At 42.3% G+C, this 23,896-nt stretch overlaps 3 protein-coding genes across 4 annotated transcripts; 1 reads left to right on the top strand and 2 right to left on the bottom strand.

Moving 5' to 3' along the window:
- The first annotated feature begins 958 nt into the window (after nucleotides 1-958).
- On the top strand, nucleotides 959-16,394 carry gfm1 (G elongation factor, mitochondrial 1). Its single transcript, XM_008425790.3, has 18 exons — nucleotides 959-1,168; nucleotides 1,246-1,398; nucleotides 1,481-1,613; nucleotides 2,678-2,882; nucleotides 3,952-4,068; nucleotides 4,206-4,356; nucleotides 4,707-4,861; nucleotides 5,438-5,522; nucleotides 5,639-5,776; nucleotides 6,074-6,175; nucleotides 6,276-6,332; nucleotides 6,425-6,562; nucleotides 7,528-7,610; nucleotides 12,676-12,838; nucleotides 13,233-13,377; nucleotides 13,499-13,659; nucleotides 13,755-13,808; nucleotides 15,955-16,394. Exons 1-18 carry the CDS (start codon nucleotides 974-976, stop codon nucleotides 16,084-16,086), a joined length of 2,367 nt encoding a protein of 788 aa, XP_008424012.2. The 5' UTR covers nucleotides 959-973; the 3' UTR covers nucleotides 16,087-16,394.
- lxn (latexin) lies at nucleotides 7,657-16,888 on the bottom strand. 2 transcript variants are annotated; one of them, XM_008425787.2, is made up of 7 exons: nucleotides 16,427-16,888; nucleotides 11,352-11,513; nucleotides 11,200-11,262; nucleotides 9,945-10,122; nucleotides 9,709-9,845; nucleotides 8,144-8,206; nucleotides 7,657-7,951 (listed from the first exon to the last, which is right to left on the bottom strand). In XM_008425787.2, the coding sequence occupies exons 1-7, from the start codon at nucleotides 16,562-16,564 to the stop codon at nucleotides 7,835-7,837; spliced, it is 858 nt and encodes a 285-aa protein (XP_008424009.1). In that variant the 5' UTR covers nucleotides 16,565-16,888; the 3' UTR covers nucleotides 7,657-7,834. The 2 variants fall into 2 exon arrangements, with proteins under 2 accessions (XP_008424009.1, XP_008424010.1); XM_008425788.3 differs by lacking the exon at nucleotides 16,427-16,888 and adding an exon at nucleotides 11,678-11,797.
- A 1,678-nt stretch (nucleotides 16,889-18,566) lies between these two features.
- neu4 (sialidase 4) lies at nucleotides 18,567-23,315 on the bottom strand. The gene is made up of 4 exons (XM_008425792.3): nucleotides 23,202-23,315; nucleotides 21,794-22,032; nucleotides 21,274-21,529; nucleotides 18,567-20,061 (listed from the first exon to the last, which is right to left on the bottom strand). Exons 2-4 carry the CDS (start codon nucleotides 21,992-21,994, stop codon nucleotides 19,100-19,102), a joined length of 1,419 nt encoding a protein of 472 aa, XP_008424014.1. The 5' UTR covers nucleotides 21,995-22,032; nucleotides 23,202-23,315; the 3' UTR covers nucleotides 18,567-19,099.
- Nucleotides 23,316-23,896: the final 581 nt, after the last annotated feature.

Raw genomic sequence — 23,896 nt, 5'->3', positions numbered from 1 at the left:
AAATGAGTAAAAATATCACTAATATGGTCATTTTATATTTATTTTTGTCAGATGGTGATTACAAAATTCTGGGTCAGGTCGATTAAGAATTTAATTTTATTTTTTTGTAATTGCAACTGGGCAACTTAGCGTCTTTACATTTCCAAAACATTATTTGTCATATTTGCATACATAAGGTTGAGAAATAATAAAGAAAAAAATATGGGAAAATTAAAACCCATTTTGTCCCTATTCTCAAGAATCACTGAAAATATTTTCTTAAACACAGTTCTGACGAAATAGCAAAAATAATTCCAAATACATATTTCTACATGAAAAAAACTTTCCCAGCTATCAGGAATGTTTGCTTGGTTGGCACGTAGAACGATACATCAGCGCTTCCTTCATCCTGTGAGTGGCAACTAACTTTAATTTTCTAGTTTTCAGAATAAAAGAACCGCTAAAATTTACTTGCAACTAAGTTTAATGACATCGTTTTTCTACACTTATATGGATCCATACGTGTCTTCTAAAAAATAACCATATATCTTGTGTAACATCATAACTGGTCACATTGAAAAAATATTTGCAATTAAACAAATAAAAATTTAAAGAGCAGCCTAATGAAAGCAGCATAATTATATGGTATATTGTTGAAAAGTTAATTACCGTAAACCAATTCAATAGATAATTTTTAAAATTGGATTGGTCTAAAATTTTATTTGCGAAATTAAAGTAAAATGTATTATACAAAACATCACACAAATAAACACGCCTGCTAGCCCTTGAAGGCATCAATTTGTGTTTATAATCTGATGCGTTCAGATTATAACTCTACTGATAATTCAGATGTTTGTGCGTTAATATTGTTTCATCCTCTAAAATGGAACAAATGTTGGCTTAAAATCTGTCTCAAATAATTGTTTTTGCTAATGTAATCAATTTTTAATACTAAAACAAAAAAGGCGCATGTTGAGCTTCTGGGCTTCCGTAGATGCGGAAGTTGTGTTTCACAACTAGGCAGCAGGATCCCGGCGTGACATTCACCGGGCGGCTAGCAGATTTGGGGTCGAGCATAACCACCCGGCCTGAACTCCACCGAGCTCTCTTCAAGATGAAGCTCCTGAAAGCGGGTCTGTGTTTGACCAGGAATCATTTGTTAGCACCGGGGAGCGTTACACTGAAAAAGGTAACTCGACTCTGACCGCCGGTGTTCAACTCCAATTCTCTAAAAGCAGCTACTAACTTTGAGCCCCTGTCCTGCAGGTGCTTATCAACAGCTGTCGGACCTGCTCCTCTGGGGTCTTCCCCAACGAGAGAATCCGCAATATCGGCATCTCGGCTCACATCGACTCGGGGAAGACCACCCTGACCGAGAGGGTCCTCTACTACACGGGCAGGATAGCAGAGATTCATGAGGTGAGGGCCAGGACGGGCCAAGCTGCTGGAGGTAAGAGATGAGGCTGCGTTAATGAGCTATGCTTTCTTCTGTGACGTGAAGGTGAAAGGGAAGGATGGTGTTGGAGCCACTATGGACTCCATGGAGCTGGAGAGGCAGAGAGGCATCACCATCCAGTCAGCAGCTACATACACCGTGTGGAAGAACCACAACATCAACATCATTGACACACCAGGTACCCGCCATGGTTTTTAACACTTGTGTATCTGAAAAGTGTGGATATTTTGCTCCAATTGGTCATAACAAGAGATTCAATTCCTGATCATCTTTCTTTGCTTAACAACTCACAACCGTTCAGGTTAGATTGGGAGCATCTATGAACATTAATTCATAGATTCTAAGTCTTGCAACTGCAGAGACAAAAACCGAAAGCCTCTTTGTGACAAAACAAAATAGTCACACCTAATGGAGGTGAAACATTGTCAAAGCACTCATTTCACAGATGTCAAACAGAAGGTCACAGGATAGATTGAAGACAACAGTCTTACAAAGCTCTGATGTTATGCTAATGAAGTTTGATTCAAAAGAGTTTGATATTAAATCTCAGAAAATGTTTTGTCCAAAACAGAATATGAGGACAAATGCATTTCAACTTTCATTCCCACCACAGACACTCAATTGGATTTAGGTCAGGACTTGGACTAGGTCATTCTAACACACGAACATGCTTTGTTCTAATCCGTTCCACTGTGGGGCTATTTGTATGTTCAGGGTCATTGTCCTTATGGAAAGTCAATCACAGTTTCTAAAAGGTTTTCTTCCAGGACTGCCATGTGTGTGTTTCCTGCACAGTTTGCGGTTCACTGCAAATGAGACTCTCTCAATTTAAACATTTTAAAACCACCTGTGTGTTTTTTTTATATATATTTAACAATATAACCATACTTTGTGTTTATCCAAGCAAAATAAATACTTTTGCAAGGATGTCTAAATCTGTATATTATGTTTTCCACAGAAAATACATTTCGTAAGGCCTTTGCTAATCAAAACAAAGGGTTTAATAAAGCTCCAAAGATTTAGTTTAGTTCTCACATATTAAAATCTCTCTTTTTTTTTATTTACCGAAGTAATTTCAGTATTTATTTATTTATTTATTTATTTATTTTAACTTTTTGGCTAAAGAAATTGCCTGTCCTTCCTCAAAAAGCTCCTGAACCAATATTTACTTTGACATCACACTGTACCTAAGCTGGCCTGTGTGCGTGCGCGCGCGCGTGTGTGTGCGTGTGTGTGTTTCAGGTCACGTGGATTTCACCATCGAGGTGGAGCGAGCTTTGCGGGTGCTGGACGGAGCGGTGCTGGTTCTGTGTGCAGTGGGAGGCGTCCAGTGTCAGACCATGACCGTCAACAGACAGATGAAGCGCTACAACGTCCCCTTCCTCACCTTCATCAACAAGCTGGACCGGATGGGAGCCAACCCGAGCCGGGCGCTGCAGCAGATGAGGTACAGGTCCAACTGAAGTCCTCACACTGAGCCGAGTGATGAAAGTCAGGCAGCGCTCTGATTTTCTGAGTGCCATTAACAACTGGAAACCTGGGAATCAAATGAATAAATATTGACTGACTTGTCAGACTAGGTTTATTGGCAAAAATAAGAATTACTCACCTTTTAGAGAAAGTGTTGCAGTAAAGAAATACATAAAAACAATTGTGACGGTTAAATAAAGATGTTAAAACTACAGCGCAAAACTTTGTAAAAATGTTGTTGTTTTTTACATATTTGTTAAAACTGTCTCTATGCCATGACAGTATAACATGAGAGAAATCATGTGAAAAGATTGAGCCTTGCGGTTGTACTGCCATCTGCAGAAATACACCATTGTTGGTATGAAACAACCAATCAGAGCAAGGAGGAGCGTCAGCGCTGTCAATCAGTGTCGTGTACATGCTGCTGAGCGTGCTAACGGCGGAGAAACAACTTCCTGTTACAGGAAAACTATTTACCTGCCATCATCGGTGGCTATGCTAACTATCCTGTGTGTTTACCGGCAGGATCCGCTGTGGGGAAGGAGTTATAGAATAGCAGAGAGCAGGGGGGGAGGATGTGAGCAGCACATGAACAAGAATGATTGACAGCGGCAAAACCCTGCTCCAGGCTCTGATTGTTGTTTTTTGTGTGTATTTCTGCAGATGGCAGTAGGACCACAGAGAGGAAGCATAGGAGCTCAATTCTTTACAAATTATATAATATATACTTTATCAGAAGTATATATTTATTACACTTCTAATAACTATATATATATAAATTAATTCATTAAATTTACCAACTGCAGCTTTAATAAAAATCTCTGAATTTTTAACTCTTGTCATTTAATCTGTGGTGTTACAGTTTTATAGTATTTTCCTATAAATCAAAATCAACTCAGTTTGCAAAACGCAAAGATTTTTTAATGGAATTGTGAATAGAGATGAAAAAACTCTGACCTGTGGACGCCAACTTCTCCCTAAGAGCAGCGTATACGTTGCTATGGCGGTGCCTCTGGACTCTGACATGAGCTTCGTTTTTCTTTTAGATCTAAACTGAACCACAACGCAGCCTTCCTGAACATCCCCATGGGTCTGGAGGGCAACATGAGCGGCATCATCGACCTGATGGAAGAGCGGAGCATGTACTTTGAAGGACCGTTTGGGTAACAGTAGTTTGTTTTACTGATTTCATAAAACTTTCCTGTGTGTTACATTGTTTAAAAGTCTCTCCGATCCACGTTCGTCTCACTGTCGCTTCCAGATACGAGGCGTGAGAATTTCTGTTTCTTCTTCACTGCAGTCAAAGCATTCGCTACGACGAGATCCCAGCAGATTTCCGCGCAGAAGCTGCAGACCGCAAGCAGGAACTAGTGGAGTGTGTTGCCAACGCTGACGAAACGTTGGGGGAAATGTTCCTGGAGGAGAAAATTCCTACCAAAGAGGACCTCAAGGTTAGCATCTTAAAAACAACACAATAAAGCATAAGGGGAAAAATGATGCATGTTTTTGTTTTTCAGTATTTTAGAGAAGCACCCTATGCTGTAATTTCAGCTGCAAGTCATGTGCGGCATGTCTTCTCAGGAGTTGCACAACTACTGACTGCAATGCTTTTCCATTTGAACTCAGCTTTTCATTTGGATTGAGGTCTGAACTTTGACTGGGCCATTCTAATGCACAAATATTCTTCCATCTAAACCGGGGATGGTCCTCAAAAGCTGCCGTCCGGCAACTTTTAGATGCACTATGCAGGTGTTAATGAAAGCCAGTCGCTTCATAAACGTTTCACCTCCTCGTTTGCCAGGCTGCGGTCCGCAGAGCCACGGTGCAGCGCCTGTTCAGCCCCGTGTTGGTCGGCACGGCGCTGAAGAACAAAGGCGTCCAGCCTCTCCTGGACGCCGTCCTGGATTACCTGCCGAACCCCAGCGAAGTCAAGAACTACGCCATCCTCAATGAAGAGTGAGCGCTTCAGAGCTTTGTCTCGTCAAAGGGGATGTCATGAACATTTGGCCAAAAACGTTTTAAGCTAATCTCAAGAGATCTGCTTTGTTTTTGATGCTCATTTACACAAACAGCCATTTCTCTAAAAACAAAAGTTGCCAGAGTGAAACTTATTAGCCTCCTTAAAGCTAAATATCATCAGATAACAGTCGGCTGAAGTTAAGTGACTTTTTTTTTATTGCATTTTTATGCATTTCTAATATTATGTAAAATAAGTGTAAGTTGTTAAATGAAACATCTGCAGAATGTTCTAATCTTTTTTATCCAATTAATCAATGAATCATCAAATGACTGAAATAATGATTAGCAGCTTTAGCTTTCTTCAGTATTAAGAAGACTATTAATACTGAATGGTATTAATAGTAATAAAATTATTATTGCACAGATGGTCATTTCTGTGCAGTGATTGTGTGTAAATAAATATAAATCATGCTTTCTAAAATAAGCCAGCATGTTTTGCTAAAAAAAATCCTTTTAAGAATTTTTTTGGGTAATAAAAAAAAAATCATATTAATTTTCTTCTTTTTGTTTTAGGGATTCAGCAGAGAAGTCAAAGATTGAAATGGACCCGACCAGAGATGCCTCAAACCCTTACGTTGGCCTTGCCTTTAAACTGGAGGTGAGTGCTTGTTTTTTTGTTTTTTTTTGTTGTTGTTTTTTTCAAAATGATTATTTCCGCCTCGGTTTGTCTCATAAGGGCGAGGTCCGTCACGTTTTGCCGTCTCTTGTCGACAGGCCGGCAGGTTCGGCCAGCTGACCTACGTCCGCGTTTACCAGGGCTGCCTGAAGAAAGGAGAGTACATCTACAACACGCGCACGGGCAAAAAAGTCAGAGTTCAGAGGCTGGTGCGCCTCCATGCCGATCAGATGGAGGTGAGGGCGAGTCGCCGGCGGGTCGTCACGGGTCACCGTTTATCTCCATCTGCGGTGTGCAGATTAAAAACTAGAGAAGTGCATGACTGGCCAGAGGAGTGAAGTTCCTCTTCTAGCTTTAGTCAAGTGTGCAGATAAGAACCACATCCTCCATGACAACGGAGCAACATGTTTCCATCCGCCTCACAACCGAAGCAAAACACAACAGCTACAAAAGTGTATTTATTAATAAGAAATAAATGTTAATGGAGCGAATTTAAACCAGGCTGCCTCCTCTGTCTGGTTGTGGTGTTCAAGGACGTGGATGAGGTTTACGCAGGAGATATCTGCGCTCTGTTTGGGATCGACTGTGCCAGCGGAGACACGTTCACATCCAAGACCAGCTCCAACCTCTCCATGGTGAGCCGCCCGAACGGCCGGGGCGATCAAACTGCAGGAAGCATATAGTTTGATGTGTTTTTTTTTTTTAAGATAATTTGTTGTCCTGATGCTCACACAGGAGTCCATTCACGTCCCAGAGCCTGTCATTTCCATGGCAATTAGGCCATCAAATAAGGTAAAAGGGTTTAAAAAAAAAAAAAAAAAACTGAAATAAATGCTAATAAAGGATTGTCTCGAAATGTCTTCTTTTTGTTCTCTCTTTACCAGAACGACTTGGACAAATTCTCTAAAGGCATCAACCGTTTCACCAGAGAGGACCCCACGTTCAGAGTAACTTTTGACACCGAGAGCAAAGAAACCATCATCTCAGGCATGGGCGAGCTGCATCTGGAGATCTACTCCCAGGTACACCATCATCCCTATCCAGGTTTTCAGCTCCTTTTACTCTCATTTTGTTCTCCAGTTGTTGCTAATGGGATGTAAATTCAACAGCCAAGAATTCAGGACTAATGTCAATAAATCCGCTTTTTTTTTTTTTTGCCCATAAGCGACATATCTTTTTCGCCGCAGTCTGTTTGGCCCAGTTCTGATCTTTTTACTCATAAAAAAAATATTCTATCTGTGCCACTTCAATATGTGGAACTAATTTAGATTCAGGACTGCACAGTGGCGCAGTTGGTAGAGCTGTTGCCTTGCAGCAAGAAGGTTCTGGGTTCGATTTCCGGCCTGGGGTCTTTCTGCATGGAGTTTGCATGTTCTCCCTGTGCATGCGTGGGTTTTCTCCGGGTACTCCGGTTTCCTCCCACAGTCCAAAAACATGACTATCAGGTTAATTGGCCTCTCTAAATTGTCCCTAGGTGTGAGAGTGTGTGTGCATGGTTGTTTGTCCTGTGTGTCTCTGTGTTGCCCTGCGACAGACTGGCGACCTGTCCAGGGTGTACCCCGCCTCTCGCCCGGAACGTTAGCTGGAGATGGGCACCAGCAACCCTCCCGACCCCACTGAGGGAAAAAGGGTGCAAAAAATTGGATGGTTTGGATAATTTAGATTCATATCAAAGAGTCTGCAGATGTTGCATTCTGTCCGGCTTTAATGTCGGTGATGTGAGACTCGCATCGTAATTCTGCACCAGAAAAAGCTGGACGCTGTAAATCAGCAATAAAATAACTTTATTTTTTATCTTTAGCAGGCCAGCAAAAAAAAAAACATGTCTCCACCTTCTTTTCTTGGAGTTGTTCATTGGTTTACTTTACCTTGTTAATCCTGCATTAGGCACACTATTAACAAGGCTCAGCAAATGTTAAATTCACTTTAAAGTTGTTTTTAACCCCAGCCTGCTGATTCTTTTTCCCCTCCAACACTTTCCTTGTAGAGGATGGAGCGAGAATACAACTGTCCCTGTGTGATGGGGAAACCAAAAGTGGCTTTCAGAGAGACGATCGACAGTCCTGTACCGTAAGTCAGCCTCCTAATCCACGCAAGCAGTTCAAAGCACGAGCCAAACCTTTAAACACTTTATTGAGTATAAACTCCAGCTTCTTTTTCTTAAACGGCTGTAGATGCCGGGGGGAAAAAAAAGAAAGAAAAACGGCTAATCTTGCTTCAGATATTGCAGCACGTCTACAGAGAAATAACTGACTACAAAGTGTTGCAATCTCAGCTTAGAAAACAGCAGCAGATCAGTTTGGTTTTGCTTGTTTTTCACTTTCGTGAACGTGGGGCAGCTGCTCCGTGTGCAGCACCTTCACGCCCTCTGCTGGAGACCAGGTGAACAGCAGCTTCCACTGAGGAATTTCCTGAAACAAATACACACACTATTAAAACATCTTCATTCTAAAACGCGCAGCTTAGCACAATATTGGGAGATCATTGACCTAATACTTATTTTTAATGTGAATTTATCCGTTTTTATTTAATGGCTTAATGAATTCTGTTTGGGTTTAACATGAGAAAATCTCTAGTTTTCAGCTTTTACTGCATGTTTTTACCTGAGACACCATGTCATGCAGCAGAATGTGACAGTCAAACTTCAGCTGGTCATTCTCTGTTGCCTGTAGCACAGAAAGTAACAGCAAACATGTTTAGTTCAAAGGTCGAAGACTTAAGCTGGTGCGGACTTTCAGTTTTTGTGAACATTTGGCGTGAAAAACCATTTATTGGACAGTAAAGGATGAAAACTGCATTTCTTTGACAGTTCAGACTCAGACGTTGCATTTTCACTCCAGGAAACCTTTTAAAGAATCGGGTTGTTCTCCTGGAGATTAACATGTTTTCGTGTCACAACTTGACCAAATTTGAGCACACAAATAAGAAATTTGACTTTGGTTCCACTTCTCTCTGAAGTAGTACATTTTTAGTTATTAATAAATAAAAATGGAGATTAAACACATTGCAAAATGTGTATGTGCGGTGTTTTTACAAAAGACAAAAGCAGGGATAAATTAGTGCAGATATGCATGATATCTATCTGAACTCTTCAAGTGTTCATCACAGTAAAAGCCTGAGGGGAGTTTATGCAAAATTATGTCCTGAAACAAATCCAAAGTACTCGTGAAGATTTTCACTGAAGCTGGTAAAGATAATGTCGTTAACAGGGTAACAAGTTTTATACCAACATAAGCTGAAAGGCCGCTCAGTGAGGAAGAAGACGTGACTCAGAAATCAACATTGCAGTCCGCAATGTTTAAATTTAAAGCAAAAATGAGGAATCACGTAAGCCTGACATCATCATCTCCACTGTGAAGCACGGGGGAGGCAGCATCATGATGTGTGGGTGTGTTGCTTCACTTGAGAATAAACAGATGCCGTCTGGAGAAAAAAACCATATATGGACAAAGTGAAGCACTACTTAAAGACATCCGACAGGAAGCTAAAGTTTGGACAGAAATTTGTCCTTTAAATGTAAAATGAGATGGCCAATTTAGTTCCAAAGTGGCTCAAGAGCAACAAACACGAAGCTCTGATTTCAGTCCTATAGACAATTTATTGGCAGAGTTGAATTATAGAGAGAAAGCTTTCAAAAGAATCAGAAATTACAGCTTTACATCCAACAAAAATAGCAAATTTCATCTTGGTTTCTGCTCAGTGTTTTATAAGCCTGGCGGGTCACCAGGCTTTGCTTGCTCCCCCACCAGACTAAGAGTAATTTGTTATTTTAAATAGGGATTTTAATGCACCACTAACCGTAACAGTAGAGACAGATTAAGCTAGGTTTACGGTCGACGTGTTGAACTGCACTAATTGCGTTGTTTCGCACCTACCCTTTGACCTCACAGGTTATTATTTCCAATTTATGATGCCTGCTTCTGCACCTCCGAATTTTTGTTACTTAACATTTTTTAAACCTGATGGGCTGCTGGTGGACTGCCCCGGCACCCCTACCACCGGACTTGGCAGATTTTCAGGAGGAAACCCTGGAGACCCGATCGGTTTCAGCAGATGTTTTTATGTAACTTTCCCGGTAAAGTCCTTGTTTGCAGCTCAAACAGCTCATTTGGGCTAAAACTCCTGCTATTTTCTTCTTCCACCGTCAAAATGAAATCTAGCAGCTTACCAGCTGAGTGATGTTGGCCACCTGAGCCATGTTGTACAGAGTGTTTTCTGTTGACTCCTTCAGCATAATGAAGCTGGAGGCCACGATGCTCAGGTGCCAGAAAGGAGTCATCTCTGGGTCGATGTGACCATAGCTGTCTGCAAGACATTTAAGGAGCAGGATCTCATTGAGCAAACCAAAATGCTTTCTGGTAATCATCAGCAGTAATCTGCAGCGTCTCTGTTGTTGAGCATTACCCGGTAGGCGCTTTTCAGTGCGGACGGTTTTGTTGGTCTTGTACTGCTGGTACAAGGCCTCTTCTTCAGATTTAGCATCACGCTTCAACATCTCCTCGCACGAGGAGACCTGGACTTGAGGTGAGAGCTGCTTTGCTCCGCTCGGAAAGAAAACCTCGGCGGAGCATCTCTCTTTAGTCTGGTTGGAATAGAAGTGAATGGGAGTAGGCAGAAAAAAGGCGTCACCTTAGCGTAAACACTGAGTCAGGTTAAACCACACAGTTATTCATCCAAGTCTTCCTTTATCAGGCAATCGGTTCTCATCAGGCCCGGTTAGACCTGCTGACTGTAATACCAGAGATTACCCAACTGTTTAAACTTCAATCTTTCCTAAGCCTTGCCTAATATTTCTTTCAATAAACACAATGGCAAGAGAAAACCGTCAAATTAAAAAAGGGGAAAATGGCAACAATAATCCAATTCAAAAGGGCAAAAGTCTATTTAAATTATTTTATTTCAGTATCTTGAATAAGTGATAAAGAGAAAAAGCTGTTTCTAAAAATATCCACATGTTCAAAACTGATGCTAAATTTAGAATGAGACATGGATCTAGAGATGCACAGAGAAATCGATTGGTGACGGAAATTGTTCAGTCGATTCTTACTCTTATCTTGCTGGTGAGAAACTCAAAAGAAATCCTACTATTTTCTGATAATTGAATGCATCATATAAATGCCTCCAAGTAGCAGTAACAACAACACTCTTTGATTTGGAGGATTTTCCTCAGGACAGACTCAAAGCTAGACTGTTTAGGTATCAGTAAAGTAAAGTAAGAGGTATACAGAAATGTTGCATTTTTTAATGGCAAGTTTGCGATTCAGGCTGCAGGAGAGCGAGAGAAAGCAAGACTTAGAATATGACAGGCAGACTAAACATAGAACAAAGTCACACTGTTTTATTGTTTTAAATTGTTATTAAACATGTCTGCTTTGGAAATATTGGCAGCCTTTTGGAGAGTAGTGCCAGCTACGCTATCAATGTAAAATGTTAACGTCTGTTGATTTTTTTCATCCTTAATGTAAAATATCACTGAAGCGGCTCAATCAACTCTCACTCTTCGCTAGAAAACATTTGAAGTGTGTTTGTATCTTATATTATCATTATTAAAGAGAAATCAGAGTTAGCTATAAGCAACAAAACTGTTGGTTCGTGCAACTCCAGTTAAAATCCTTCAACGCAAACCGCAGCTTTAACAACAAAGTGAAGTTTCTCCTACGTTGCTGATGATCTCGTGTACCGATATCTCCAGCTGGTACTTTCTGCCAGAGTCTGCCACTTCCTGTTGGGAACATCCAGAGTTGAGCTGCGGTCGGATCAAACGTGAAGATTGTGAAATGTTTGCTGCTCGGCAGCAAAGATGAACCTGACCTCCGCGTTGCCGCTGTGGACCTCCTTCAGTCCAAACAGCTTGTAAGGGGAGCCGTGGCGCGTGTTGAGGTAGTGCTGGACCACCTTGGCGGCCCGCTGGGCGGGGTAGTGGTTGGGGTTCAGCTCACCTGTCGCCATCACATCCTCCTCCGCTGCTTCTTTCTGTGCACAGAGAGAGAGAGGAAATGTGAACTCCTTATGGACTTTGACCCCCTGGGTGCTCACTGGGTGGGGCTGCTGTCTACAGCTTGGACACATTTACTGAGGAGAGTAGAAGGTAGAACAAACATGCGAGAGCAAAGAGGGTGAATCAAAGAGGTTCTTGCCTGGGCTGCAGTGCTGAAGGTTTGACTGGGTGAATGTTTTCTCCGTTCAGTTCTCCAACTCGGCTGCTCCTCCCGCAAACGAAAGCACTACTTCCTCCTTTGACAGCTGAGCTCCTTTAGCTCTACCCCCTTTTTAAAGAGACAGGGCGCTTCTCCTGCTCGGCAGCTTCACAGCACTCACAGCTAAAGCAATCGACATTTAAACCCAGAATTATCCATACCTCTGTTTGTCTGTTTTGTTTGCAATTAGAAATTTGGAAAGCATTTCTAAAAAAGACTATTATTATTATTGGAGAGCATGTTTTAAAACAAAATATTTAAAAAAATCAAAAGGGTTCATTTCAATCACCCGAATCTTTAACTCCCTCCACATATCTTCTATCGGGTTAGATGCAGGACTCTGCTAAAGGTTTGTATTATTTCCATCTGAAGAAACATGTCAGTAAAACTAAGTTTATTTCTAAATGTTGAATTTACCATGGATTTGTTTTGTGCTGAACTGTAAACACAGTTCAGCACAGTCCCGAATAGAAGCACAACACGACAAAATATTTTACTCCAGAAACATTCAACAAGTAATTCAATTTAATGAAGTTTCTGTGCAAAATCAACGAAACCTTACAAATTACACTTCATCGCAACCAAAAATAAACACAATTAATTTGATTTAAAAAAACCAAAAATAACAAAATAAAATCAGAATCCATTTAAATGATGTATGATGATGAGTATCACGCTTAGGTTTCGCTTTTTGTTGTCACACTGGCAGGTTCTTAAAATATTTTTTGCCAATTTGTGCTGTAAAGTTTCAGCCGAATGCTGGGCCTTCCCAAAGTACTTATCGAAAAGTATCATAATCATCTGGCTCACTTTAATTTATCATGCCATTAACTGATCATTGCTGTCGCAATGATCACTGCTCATTGCGACAGGCTCAGCCATGACAAACTTTGGGTTCAGTCCATCATCCTGCTTCATATCGTCTCTTCCATTTTCAGATTTGACTTCACCCATAAGAAGCAGAGCGGCGGCTCCGGACAGTTCGGTAAAGTCATCGGGGTCCTGGAGCCTCTGGATCCCGAACACTACACCAAGCTGGAGTTCGAAGATCAGACCGTGGGAACGAACGTCCCCAAGCAGTTTGTGCCGGCTGTGGAGAAGGTATATGCTTTTAACTTTAGACATACTCTATGTCTAAAGTTGAGAAATATTTTCACAAAGCGTGAAAGAAGTAAAAAAAGAAGTAGTTTTGAAGACCAAAAGGACCGGCTACACATCCAGGGATTTATAAGTGCTCTGTGCTGAACCCATTTGGCTTATGATTCATCACGGTGGGGATTTACCACTTGTGACAAAAAATAATAATTCAAGTTGAATTAGTCAATTTTATTTGAAATGCAGCAGCAGTGAGTAGAAGTAGCTGAAAGTACAATTTTGCTCTTACATCATGTTTTACTGTTGAGGGTTTAAGTGCTCTGCAGTACCGTAGCTGTCAAGATAACGTCAAGCTCTTCAGGTTTTCCACAATTTTTCTTCCATGTTTCTCATGCTGCAGGGCTTCAGGGAGGCCTGTGAGAAGGGACCCCTCAGCGGACACAAGATCTCAGGAGTCAGATTCCTTCTGGAGGACGGAGCTAACCACATGGTCGACTCCAATGAAATCTCCTTCATTCGTGCAGGAGAGGGCGCTGTGAAACAAGGTCTGCCTTAACATTGTGATTCGCTCAGCACAGACAAATGAGAGTGATGTGTGCAACCAAAAAAAAAAACGAGCAGAAACATTCATTTCCACGGCTGTTTCTTTTTCTCTCTCCTCCACAGCAATGGAAAAGGCCAAAGCTGTGATTCTGGAGCCAATCATGTCGGTGGAGATCGTTGCGCCGCAGGAGTTTCAAGGCGTCGTCATTGCCGGGGTGAACCGTCGCCACGGTGTGATCACAGGCCAGGACGGCGCAGAGGGATACTTCACTCTGTACGCCGATGTGAGTCTGGCTTCAGATTACAGCATTTATATGTGATCTACATATATTCATATTCCTCCACTCCTTTCTAAATTCACCTGGATTTCCTCCAACAGATTCCTCTGAACGACATGTTTGGCTACTCCACAGAGCTGCGCTCCTGCACCGAGGTACGTCTAGAGTTCACAATCTAGATTGTTGTTGGTAGATGTTCCATCCAAGGTTTGAGAAATGCTCTTAATATTCAGGTTGAGAGCATTTAAAAGGCAGTTGTTGCATCTTCTAAAATGAGCTACTAGGGGCTTTTCAAGATGGCGGCGTAGCAAGCGGTCAACTTCACTGAGCTGCACAGCAGATAATCTACATTTGAGCAGAATCTGACCCTCTTATTGACACTGTGAACATTAGTGAACGTTCCTCTGACTCCAGCACAGCGTCGCCCAAAGTCGTGAAGAAAACCAATAAGATCTGTGCAGTAGAGTTTCGGCTGGCTAGCACAGGTAGCATGGCTAACACAGAGCTAGCTGCCACGCTGCCAACGGATAAAAAGACCACCACACTTGATCCTGCTCTATTCCAAGTGCTTGAGGAAATCTCTGGGAACATTTAGGCTGTTATGACCCGGAAAGCGGACGTTCTGACTGAAATGCTTCAGAACCAGGCCGTGGCGATGAAGGAGTTGGCCTGACACGCAACTCAGGAGGACAGCCTGGACCACCATGCGGTCCTCATTGGACAAAGAGGTTCTCACAATGAGACGACAACACTGAAAACAGAGTCATGTTTTCCAAGATTTCTCAGCAGACACCATGCGAAACGTTTCTAGCTCCCCTTTGAAGTGGATTTAAATATCTCTTTGTATTTGTTAAACCCGTCTTTGATCAGGTGTTCAGACCAAACTTTGTCCCATTATTCGACCAATCTAATCTAGACTTTGATTGCTAGAATTGTCTTCCTTCCCGCGTCTTGATGAGAGAGGATTTCACTCCTTAAAATGAACACTCTTCCTCGCCTGCTCTGCCCAAACAGAATGAGTCCTATTCTGTTTACTCAGAAATTAATCAGAAAAATTAAAGAGTTGCTTTAATTCCTTTCTGTGGAGCAATAAAAGGTCGTTCATAAAAATGTCCAACAGTACAGCTTCCAAGAGACCCGGGAGGCTTAAATCTTCCCAATCTCAGAAATGATCAATCGAGTCCTCTTATACGTTCGAGAATGAAAAACTAGAAATTCATCCACAGTATGGCTGGATGTAGAAGCCTTGTTATGTGACTCTTGAAAGACCACTTTTTTCTTAAAAGTACATGAAAACAATAAATAAATGCTGTAACAATCCAACTACTGTTAATACAGTCAAGGCATCTCAGTCTGAGGGGAAAACTGGGGAAACATCCCCATTTACCCCTTAAGTCCAGAGCCCTGACTTCCTTCCAGGTATGCAGGTTTTATTTGGAGGATGGGTGACTACGGGTATTTCCTCTTTAGGCTGCCTTTTTTTTTCAAAGATGAGATCCTCGTGTATTTTAATCAAGCTGTGGAAGCCTTCGGAATAAGGAAAAATAGCCTCTTCCGTTTTTTTCCAGATAAGAGACTTAAAAGAAAAAAGAAACAACTCTACTCAAGGACACTAAGATTTCAGACTTTGAGAAGCTGGGGGGGTTTTTTGGAACTCGCGAGGCGTCACTTAGTTTGTGCTATAAAATGTTAAAATGTCGTTATAAAGCTGACTCACCAACTCCGACCCAGACCTGGAGAGGAGAGCTGAATTTCGAGATCGCTGAAGAAATGTGGAGCAGCATTTGGAGCTCTGCCAGAAAGACTACGATTTGCATTCGTTCCTGGGCTTTGCAGCTTAAATGACTACTTAGAGATCCCTTCGCCCTCACCCAGGTGTTAATGTTAATTCAGCATTTGGAAGCAGAGACAACACGGCCCGAAAAGCTTCATCCACTTTCTTCGTTATGACTGCTAAAACTACAAGCAGACCACAATCCTAAAACAGTGCAGAAAATCAACGTCATCGTTCAAAACTTCTCCTTCTGCTCGCTGATTGGCCTGGACAAAAGTCAACTGGGAGACGATCCGAGTCAAGAGGAGTGAATTTTTATTTGAATTTTTTTCAAGCGGAGTTGTGCGGGAAAGCAGGGACACAACAATTTGTTTTGATACAAATTAGCAGTCAGACAGAAGCTAATTTTCAGATTTTACTCAGGGAGAAAAATGCAAAACTAGAGAACTGTAGAATCGGTTGTGACATTCGCCTTCCTGATGATTGCGTGGATGGATTTAAAGAGTGATCTCCCAATGTTTCTGCAGGGAAAAGGAGAGTACACCATGGACTACAGCAGATACCAGCCCTGCCTGCCAGCAACACAAGAAGACCTTGTCAACAAATACTTGGAGGCCACAGGACAGCTGCCTGCAAAAAAGAACAAGTGGAAGAACTGAGCTGCTCCCTCGCTTGTTTATTGTTGGACTCTACAATCGCCCAGGACAATGTTGGAGTTCATGGAGCCAAAAAAAAAAAAGTTCATATTTTGATGTTCTTTATCATTTTAACCCCCCTCTCAGCCTCCACTCTGTCTAAATCTCATGTGAAATGTATTTATGTTGTTTTGATCTCAATAGGCTGCATCAAACCTGAGTGGTTACTGAAAGCTGTTTTCACTCGAGCTCACGCTAGTTTTTGTACTGTGTACAGAATGATATTGATCTGATAATGATTGCAACAAATATATACATATATGGCATTTTCATTCAGGGGTCGTATAGTTTTGATCTTCCTCACCTGCTCTGTGTTCTCCTCGGCCGGCTCCGGATGAGCCGCGGCGTCCGTGGAAACCGTTTCAGGTCCGATTATCGTCACGTTGAGGCTCCATGTCACCTCCATCAACGCAACCAGAACAATCGCTCTCCTCAGTCCCATTCCTGTCGGCTGTGAAGCTCAGACGTGTGTGTGTGTGTGTGTGTGAGCAAGGTCAAAGCGACTAGTAGTACAGAGGAGTGCAGCAGCAGGAATGACGCTCCTGTCGGCGCCGAGTTGTGCAACCAGAAGAAAGAAGAGGAGGGGAAGCAAGAGACGAGATTTTCCACATCCTGCCTGCTTCCGAGCACAGTCTGCTTTCTTGTTCCCATAAGGTAAACAAAGCCGCTCCACTTTAGCTGCTCGCGTTTCTCATTTTGTCTCTGTTGACGCTCTCGGCTCTTGAGCCTCCAAAGCGTCTGCGGAGGAAAGCAGCTGTCTGGCGGGATTCATCTGAGAGTTGATTGGGTTGCAGCCGCGCCTTCTTCTCGGTGTTTGACTTAAGGAACAACAAAACTTGAACCAAGTAAGCTTCTTTTAGGAAGGTATACCATCTTTTAAGATTGAAGTTAAAAATGGTACTAGGGAGGGAAAGACAGACGGAGAGTCTGAAGGTCACTTTTTTTTTCTTTTTTTTTAACCGGTCAAACTTGAGGGTTTTGTTCTGCTACAATCCAATATTTGACCGTCGCCCTTTCTTCATCAGTTACTGAAAACAGACCAAATATGAACCTCTGCCTGGAGGCTGCAGCCTATAATCTACTAGTTAAAGCCATGTGAGCATGCATGATTGTGTAACCCAGAGGTGTGCAACCTTTACGACCCAAAAAGCCGTTTTCCCCCTCGGACCAGCTAAATAAAACTCATTTAGAGCCACTAATGTTCCCTAACCTTTGTTGGCCCACCGGAGTGAGCAAACAAGCTCACATCAGGACCTGCTGCAGGTTCCTTATCGCCGTGGAGATGGAGGTGAAGACTCCGTCATACACCTGCTTCAACAAACCCACCCTCATCTGGACAAGGCAGGCAGGACCCAACCAAGTTTCCATCGGGACACCTTTTTCAGCAATATAAATGGAAATTGAGACTTTATACGCAGCTCTGGAAAAAATTAAGAGGCCGCTTAAAATGATCAGTTTCTCTGATTTTACTCCTTGTAGGTCTATGAGTAAAATGAACATTGTTCTTTTATTCTATGAACTACTGACAGCATGTCTCTGAAGTTAAAGCAAAAATGTTGTTTTTATTTGCAGAAAATGAGAAATGGTCATTGCAGCGCTTTCAGACCAAACAAATTAATGTTCATTTAGAAACGACAGTACTAATGTTTTAACTTGGGAAGAGTTCAGAATCAACATTTGGTGGAAAAACAAGGTTTGCTGTGGGCTCTTCGTTTTTTCCAGAGCTGTTTATCACTTTGTGTCTAATATATATCGTATGATTTTCACTTTTTTATTGTATAATTAAAATTAACAAATTTTAATTCAATTTTTTGTTACGATGCCAATGTTTGGAGTGTAATAAAAGAAGTCGGTTTCCTCCATAGAAGAGTGTGTTGGACACCATTTTCTTTCCTGCGTGGCAAAAGGTCCCTTGTACTTAAATGACCGAAAACCGGTTAAAGATGAGTCCTCTTTTTTCTGCATTAATCTAGACGTTTTGAAAACATTGTAGCTAAAATTTCACTTTTCTCAAGTTAAATACTTTTGTTAGCAACATTTTAACTTGTCTAAGTTTCAAGAATTTAAAAGCTTTAACACGGGAATGGAAAATTTTTATTTTTTTTTTAAAGCTTACCGCCTAAAGCAACATTTTTGACAAAACTGGACAAACGGCTCTGGAACAAACATAAAGTTTAGTTTTTCCAAAATAAACTTTATAAGAAAGTTTATCCTAGAGAGTTTATTTGCAACTTTAAGTTCAGTACTCTGTCAAGAAGCATCACAGATTAATTTATCATGTTCCAATTATTTCATTGAATAAGTAATTATCCATCCATCCATCAATTTTCTGTACACCATTGTCCCTTAGTGGGGTCGGGAGGGTTGCTGGTGCCTATCTCCAGCTAACGTTCCGGGCGAGAATAAGTAATCATGTCAAACATTTAAAAAGTGAACAAAATTCACACTTTTTAAAAAAGTTTTATTTAAAAGAGCTTCTGTCATGAAAATGGCACCTTTCCTAAACGCCTCCTTGAGAAATGTTCTAGAAACCTGCTGCCTGAAATTTGGCCACGCGGGGTAGGGGGCGTGGCCAAATGACCTCTGCACTAAGCAGGTGCTTTGTGCAAAACATCTGCTTGGTTTGCTAAAGATTAGAAGATACATATCCCTAACTTCAGTATTTTAAATACTCTTGCGTTTATTCCCATTAATTCCTAATTATTCCTTATAAAGTATCATTAGTTCTAATGCAAAATTTCTAACTTTTAGAATTCCTGTAATTTTTCAACCCTATAAAGTCACCAAAGGGTCTCCCCCCGCCCCCCTTCCTTGTGTCACTTGCTGCTTTGTCCCATGAAAATAACTGGCTGCTGAAATCCTATTTAATAATAACGATAGAACTAAATTATTCAACTTTTTTTCTTTGGATTTAAGATTTTTTTTTTTAAATCACAAAAAGAAAGCAAATAAAATGTCGTTTCTCTTTCAAAAATATTTAAGAAACAGAGCACATCTTCATAAGCTTCCTCCTCCTCCTCTTCTTCACATGACCCATCTGATGGACCGGAGCATTTCGAGGCTCTTGATCTCCACCCACCTCACAGTCTGCCTGCTGGGTGTTGTTGTCCCTGCGGTCAGTTCGCGGCCCCGCCGCGGCTCGGGGCAGGTTGTTGATCAGCTCGTAGAGGCTGAAGACGCTGAAGCAGATTTCATCGTAGGCCGTCTTGGTGCCGCACTCGAACAAGCAGGCGAAGGCCACGGCTGGGGGCTCTCCCGGTGACGGCGACAGCTCCAGGTAGGCCAGATCCGAGTACGCGCTGGGGCCCTCGTAGATCACCCAGGGGCCACGCCAGCTGTCCGGATCGCGTGGGAACAGGCTGAGGAACACACCCAGATCTCTGCGCGCGGTGGTCCACGTTGGGTGAGAGTACACCACCCAGGTGGGGGTCAGGAAGTCTGGTCGGGGAGCAGAGTGGGAGCAATCAGTGTGGCCCGTTAAGGACGTCCAGTGTCTGCAGGGGGACGTGCGACCACCGTGGGCTTCACAGGCACGTAACGGAGCGGGAAACCCAACAACGCTTCCATGGCAACCGTTTCTAGGCTCCACCAGGCTCTGCACCAGCTGGCCCTCCTGAAACACGGCTCCGTCGTCCAGGCTGAGGGCCTGCACCCTGTAGCCCAGAGGGCTGCGGGCGTTACAGTACAGCACGTTGGAGCCGTCTTCTTCGTCCACGGACACCATCTGACACTCCACGCTCTCCGGCGCCGGGATGGGCTCGCCGAAGCGCCAGCTCCTCCCGTGGGTGTCGCTGTGGAAGCAGAAGGCGCGCGGGGTGGTCAGGCAGAGTTGGCCGAAGCACTCTCTGCAGTCGATGTGGTAGGCGTAGGCGGGGATGAGCAGGCGGCCCGACTTCAGCTGGATGCCGTGACCCGGGCCCAGAGCGAAGGTGGCCCAGTCTGTCGGGTTGTCAAGTTAAGCCAGTCAGTCAATCAAGTTTATTTCAGCAACATCAAGTCGGTTCAAAGGGCTTTACGCCATGAAAACATTAAAACATAAACACATCGTACAGTCACCAATTATGAAACCAGTAACCAAACGCTACACTGTGTCCAGTGCCATCATCAAAATCATCGATTTACACATGAAATATGTTGGTCAGTGTTATATTTATAATTTTTCAAGAGCAACTCTGAACAGGAGGGGTTTGGCACTCATTTAAAGAAAATCAACGTTTCAGATGTTTGGCAGTTTTGTGGAAGTTTGATCCCAGATTTGAGGAGCGTAGAAACTGAAAGCTGCTTCTCCAAGTTTGGTTCTGCTTCTGGGGATGCAGAGCAGAACCAGAAAACCTGAGATGTCTGGAAGGTTGATACAACAGCAGCTAAGCCGTTCAGTGATTTATAAACTAGCAACATTATTTTAAAGTCTATTCTCTGAGCTATAGGGAGCCAGTGTAGGGACTTTAAAACTGGAGTGATGTGCTCTATCTTCCTGGTTTTAGTGAGAACTTGAGCGGCAGCATTCGGAACCGGATTGATTTTTTTTGGCACACCTGTAAAGACACTGTCAATCAATGCGACTAAAGATAAACGCATGGATGAGTTTCTCTAGATCTCGCTGGTACATTGATCCTTTAATCCTCGAGACGTTTTTCAGGTGATAGAAGGCCGACTTTATAAGTGTCTTTATGTGGCTCTGAAGGTTCAGGTCAGAGTTTATCACCACACCCAGATTCCAGACCTGTTCTCTGGTCTCTAGCTGTAATATCTGAAGCTGTGTGCTGATTTTAGGTCGTGCCTCTTTAGGTCCAAAGATGATAAAATATAAAACATGACACAATCACTGTTAGGACTTCAGACACACTTTTTTTATCCAGAGGAAAAAGGGAAGGTGCTCTAGCACCACCTAGTGTCTATTTGTGCATGTTCCTGCACATGAATGAAGTCTGATCAGTGAGCAAAACATAACCCAACAAGCAGAGTTGTGTTTTTGTGACAGACGTCTGCAGAAGCTGCTGCTGCAAGAATAGTAAACAGGATAGAAGAAGAAGCAATCTCCGACAAACCCAGCAAAACCCCTAACCCTCTTCTAGTGCCACCCTGGGCAATCGCTCATATCAACAACCACCACTGAGGCTAAGGTCTGCTTTTAGGTGGCTGTCCCGTTACCTTTGATAGTGCCTCCTATGACTGTGTCGGTGAGGTCTGTGGCTGGGCTCCAGGTGTCTCCTCCGTCAGCGCTGGAGATGTAGCAGAGTCTGGTCACGTTGTCCCCGGTGACCAGCTGGTAGGACTCTGAGGTGTGGCCAAGGACGGCGATGAAGAACAGGAAGAGAATGCCGGTGAACTCGTCGTACACGGGACAGGGGTTCATGGACCTGTGACCGGGCAGGAAGGCCGTGCCCAGAACACACATGTCCTTCCACTGCAGCAAAATAACAGAAAGGGAAGGAGGAACACAGAGCAAATTAGCATAATTATATAACTATACACAGTATATTTGCTTCAGAATGTCATGTGGATCCACCAGCTTTATTTTTTTTTTCAATTTGGAGTACACTAAGAAAGTGATTTAAATTCATAACACTAACTCGTAACTCTTAAAGTGATCTTGCGAGGCATTTTATCAACTAGCACTAACATTGTGGAGTGCTAGTTGATGTGGAGGTCAGTACCACAGGTCACTGACCTCCACATAGTTCCTGTAGAAGGTGCCTTTCCTCATCACGAGCAGGTGAGCCTGAGAGTCCGACGGGGTCAGCCTCTCCTCACAGAAAGCCAGAAATGACCTGAAGCGGCTCAGGTACAGCAGAGCCGGGACTCTGTACGTCACTCCGTTGGGCTCCTTGTGGAAGAGCACCGACCTTGCCGGGAAGTACGGTGATCTCATGCTCGCTTTTAGGTGAACTTCTCCGATTGATAAGGAATCTGCAGAGAGTAAAAGGCCAATTTCAGTGACAATCACTGAATTACATATTTATGGATTAAAAACTAAGCAAAAGACGTGTAGATTGATGCATACGGAGTGTAAAGTCACAGTACTTTGATCATTTTAAAGACTGGTCACAACTGCTGCCATCTGGCTGCGTAAACAGGAGCATTAAGACAAACTGAGAAAAGTTTATATCCAGTAGCCATTAAATTTCACCAAATTTCATTACTGTCCATGTATTTTACTGCATGTTTTCTCTAATAACAATAAAGATTATTATTTTTAAAGTGTCTTCCAAAAAACATTAATATTCTAAAGTTTTTTCGCATTGCAACCATAAATTTTAATGCATTTTACTGTGTAGTGGGAGAAAAAAGGGTGAATGATTAAAAGCACATTTGTACTCATTCCCCTATAGTCGACATTTTAAAAAACAATTTCCTTCAATAACAGCTTCAAATCTCTTTGGGTTATGTCTGCACCGGCTTTTCTAGTCATTTCTTCTTCTCTCTTGTAAAGTAGCTAAACCTCAAACAGACTAAATTTAGCTCAGGAAAAATCTGAACTGGATTTATTTACAGGCTTTGACTGGTCCAATCCAACATCTTAGCTGATTCACATACTCTGTTTTGGGCTCTGTCTGTGCAAGAAATATTTTTTACTTCGAGGCCTGTGAGAGAGAGCAAAAGTCACAGCTCAGTGAACAAAAACAGACACAAATGCATATTAACAGCCCTAAGATTAATTCATTTGAACTTAACATCTTCTAAGGCTACATTTTGTGCACTAGTGCAAAATGGTTGGGAATATTAATGTGGATATCTAAAAAAAAAAAAACATTAGAAATTACAAGATATGATCGATTCAAAGCTCTGTACAACTAAAACATTTAGGCGGAAACCCTGTCGTCATCATCCAGGACACAAGAACTCACCTGTCGTTACTCTACCTCTCTCTAAATCTTAAGGATACACTTCGTTCTGCATTTTTATCATTTAAGTCCAAGGGTTTAAAGAAAGGCCAGACTTATAAAACTGGTTTGTGTCCGATGTGAGACAATAAAAAAATACTGATAAAGCCTACCAGAACTTAATTCACAGATCCATCATCATATCGCTAAACAGAACCCCGCTCTGCTATGACATCTTAAAACAGAGATACTCACAATCCCAGCGCTGTGTGAGAACTGCTGCAAGCTCTGCGTAGGTGCACAGACTGTCTGAGAGGCCTGAGGGCTCCACAGCCTCATGAGGGAACGGTTGTTGGGTTCGTGTGTAGTTAGTTTGTGTCTGAAAGCAATGTTTGCTCCTCTCTGTTCACTGTTCAGAGAGGCGGCATTGCATGCTGCTCACTGACCCAGAAATGAACACTCATCAGCTCTACAGCTTTGGATGAATCAGCGAGAGAGCAGCCATTGTGGAGAAGAAGGCCAGGTTGGGGTGGAGGGGTGACGCTGAACAATAATGAGATAGTTTGCCTCCATTACGTCCTTTTTATTCGATGCAGTAATTATGGAAATGAACACGCTTTTTCTTTCTGTGTTAATCTCTTTTATAGCAGTGTGTGTTGTTTATGTAGCTGAGCTATGCAAATATTTTAAACTACTTCCAAACCTTTGCACAGCAATACACATTTTCCAAGCTCACATCATTTTGTCTGTTAACATTTTAGGCAAAGCTTAAAAGTTTATTCATGTATTTCCTTAGATTTAATGTTATTTAGGATGGCATTATTTATGAGTGATGCTTTTTAAATAAACATAATTTATTTGTGTTCTTTTTCCAAACAAATACAGATCAATTTATCTGTATTAAATAGAGCACAGACTCTTGCAGAAGATCACTAATCACTAGAATGCAT

Source organism: Poecilia reticulata, chromosome 13 (assembly GCF_904066995.2).
Source record: "Poecilia reticulata chromosome 13, P_reticulata-male-v2, whole genome shotgun sequence".
In the NCBI taxonomy this organism is placed as follows: domain Eukaryota; kingdom Metazoa; phylum Chordata; class Actinopteri; order Cyprinodontiformes; family Poeciliidae; genus Poecilia; species Poecilia reticulata.
The sequence above is the reverse complement of the archived record's forward strand: the minus strand, read 5'-3'. Positions and strand labels throughout refer to the sequence as shown.

Bases quoted from the DNA above. Each gene is read 5' to 3' on its own strand.
- gfm1 (XM_008425790.3), top strand. From the start codon at position 974: ATGCGGAAGTTGTGTTTCACAACTAGGCAGCAGGATCCCGGCGTGACA. The intron at 2,883-3,951 runs GTACAGGTCCAA...TTTTTCTTTTAG, and splicing joins CGGGCGCTGCAGCAGATGAG to ATCTAAACTGAACCACAACG. The intron at 13,809-15,954 runs GTACGTCTAGAG...ATGTTTCTGCAG, and splicing joins AGCTGCGCTCCTGCACCGAG to GGAAAAGGAGAGTACACCAT.
- lxn (XM_008425787.2), bottom strand. From the start codon at position 16,564: ATGGGACTGAGGAGAGCGATTGTTCTGGTTGCGTTGATGGAGGTGACA. The intron at 11,263-11,351 runs GTCAGGTTCATC...TGTTCCCAACAG, and splicing joins TCCACAGCGGCAACGCGGAG to GAAGTGGCAGACTCTGGCAG. The intron at 7,952-8,143 runs GTAAAAACATGC...TATTTGTTTCAG, and splicing joins TGCATGACATGGTGTCTCAG to GAAATTCCTCAGTGGAAGCT.
- neu4 (XM_008425792.3), bottom strand. From the start codon at position 21,994: ATGAGATCACCGTACTTCCCGGCAAGGTCGGTGCTCTTCCACAAGGAG. The intron at 21,530-21,793 runs GTCAGTGACCTG...ATTTTGCTGCAG, and splicing joins TCTACAGGAACTATGTGGAG to TGGAAGGACATGTGTGTTCT. The intron at 20,062-21,273 runs GTAACGGGACAG...ACAACCCGACAG, and splicing joins CATAGGAGGCACTATCAAAG to ACTGGGCCACCTTCGCTCTG.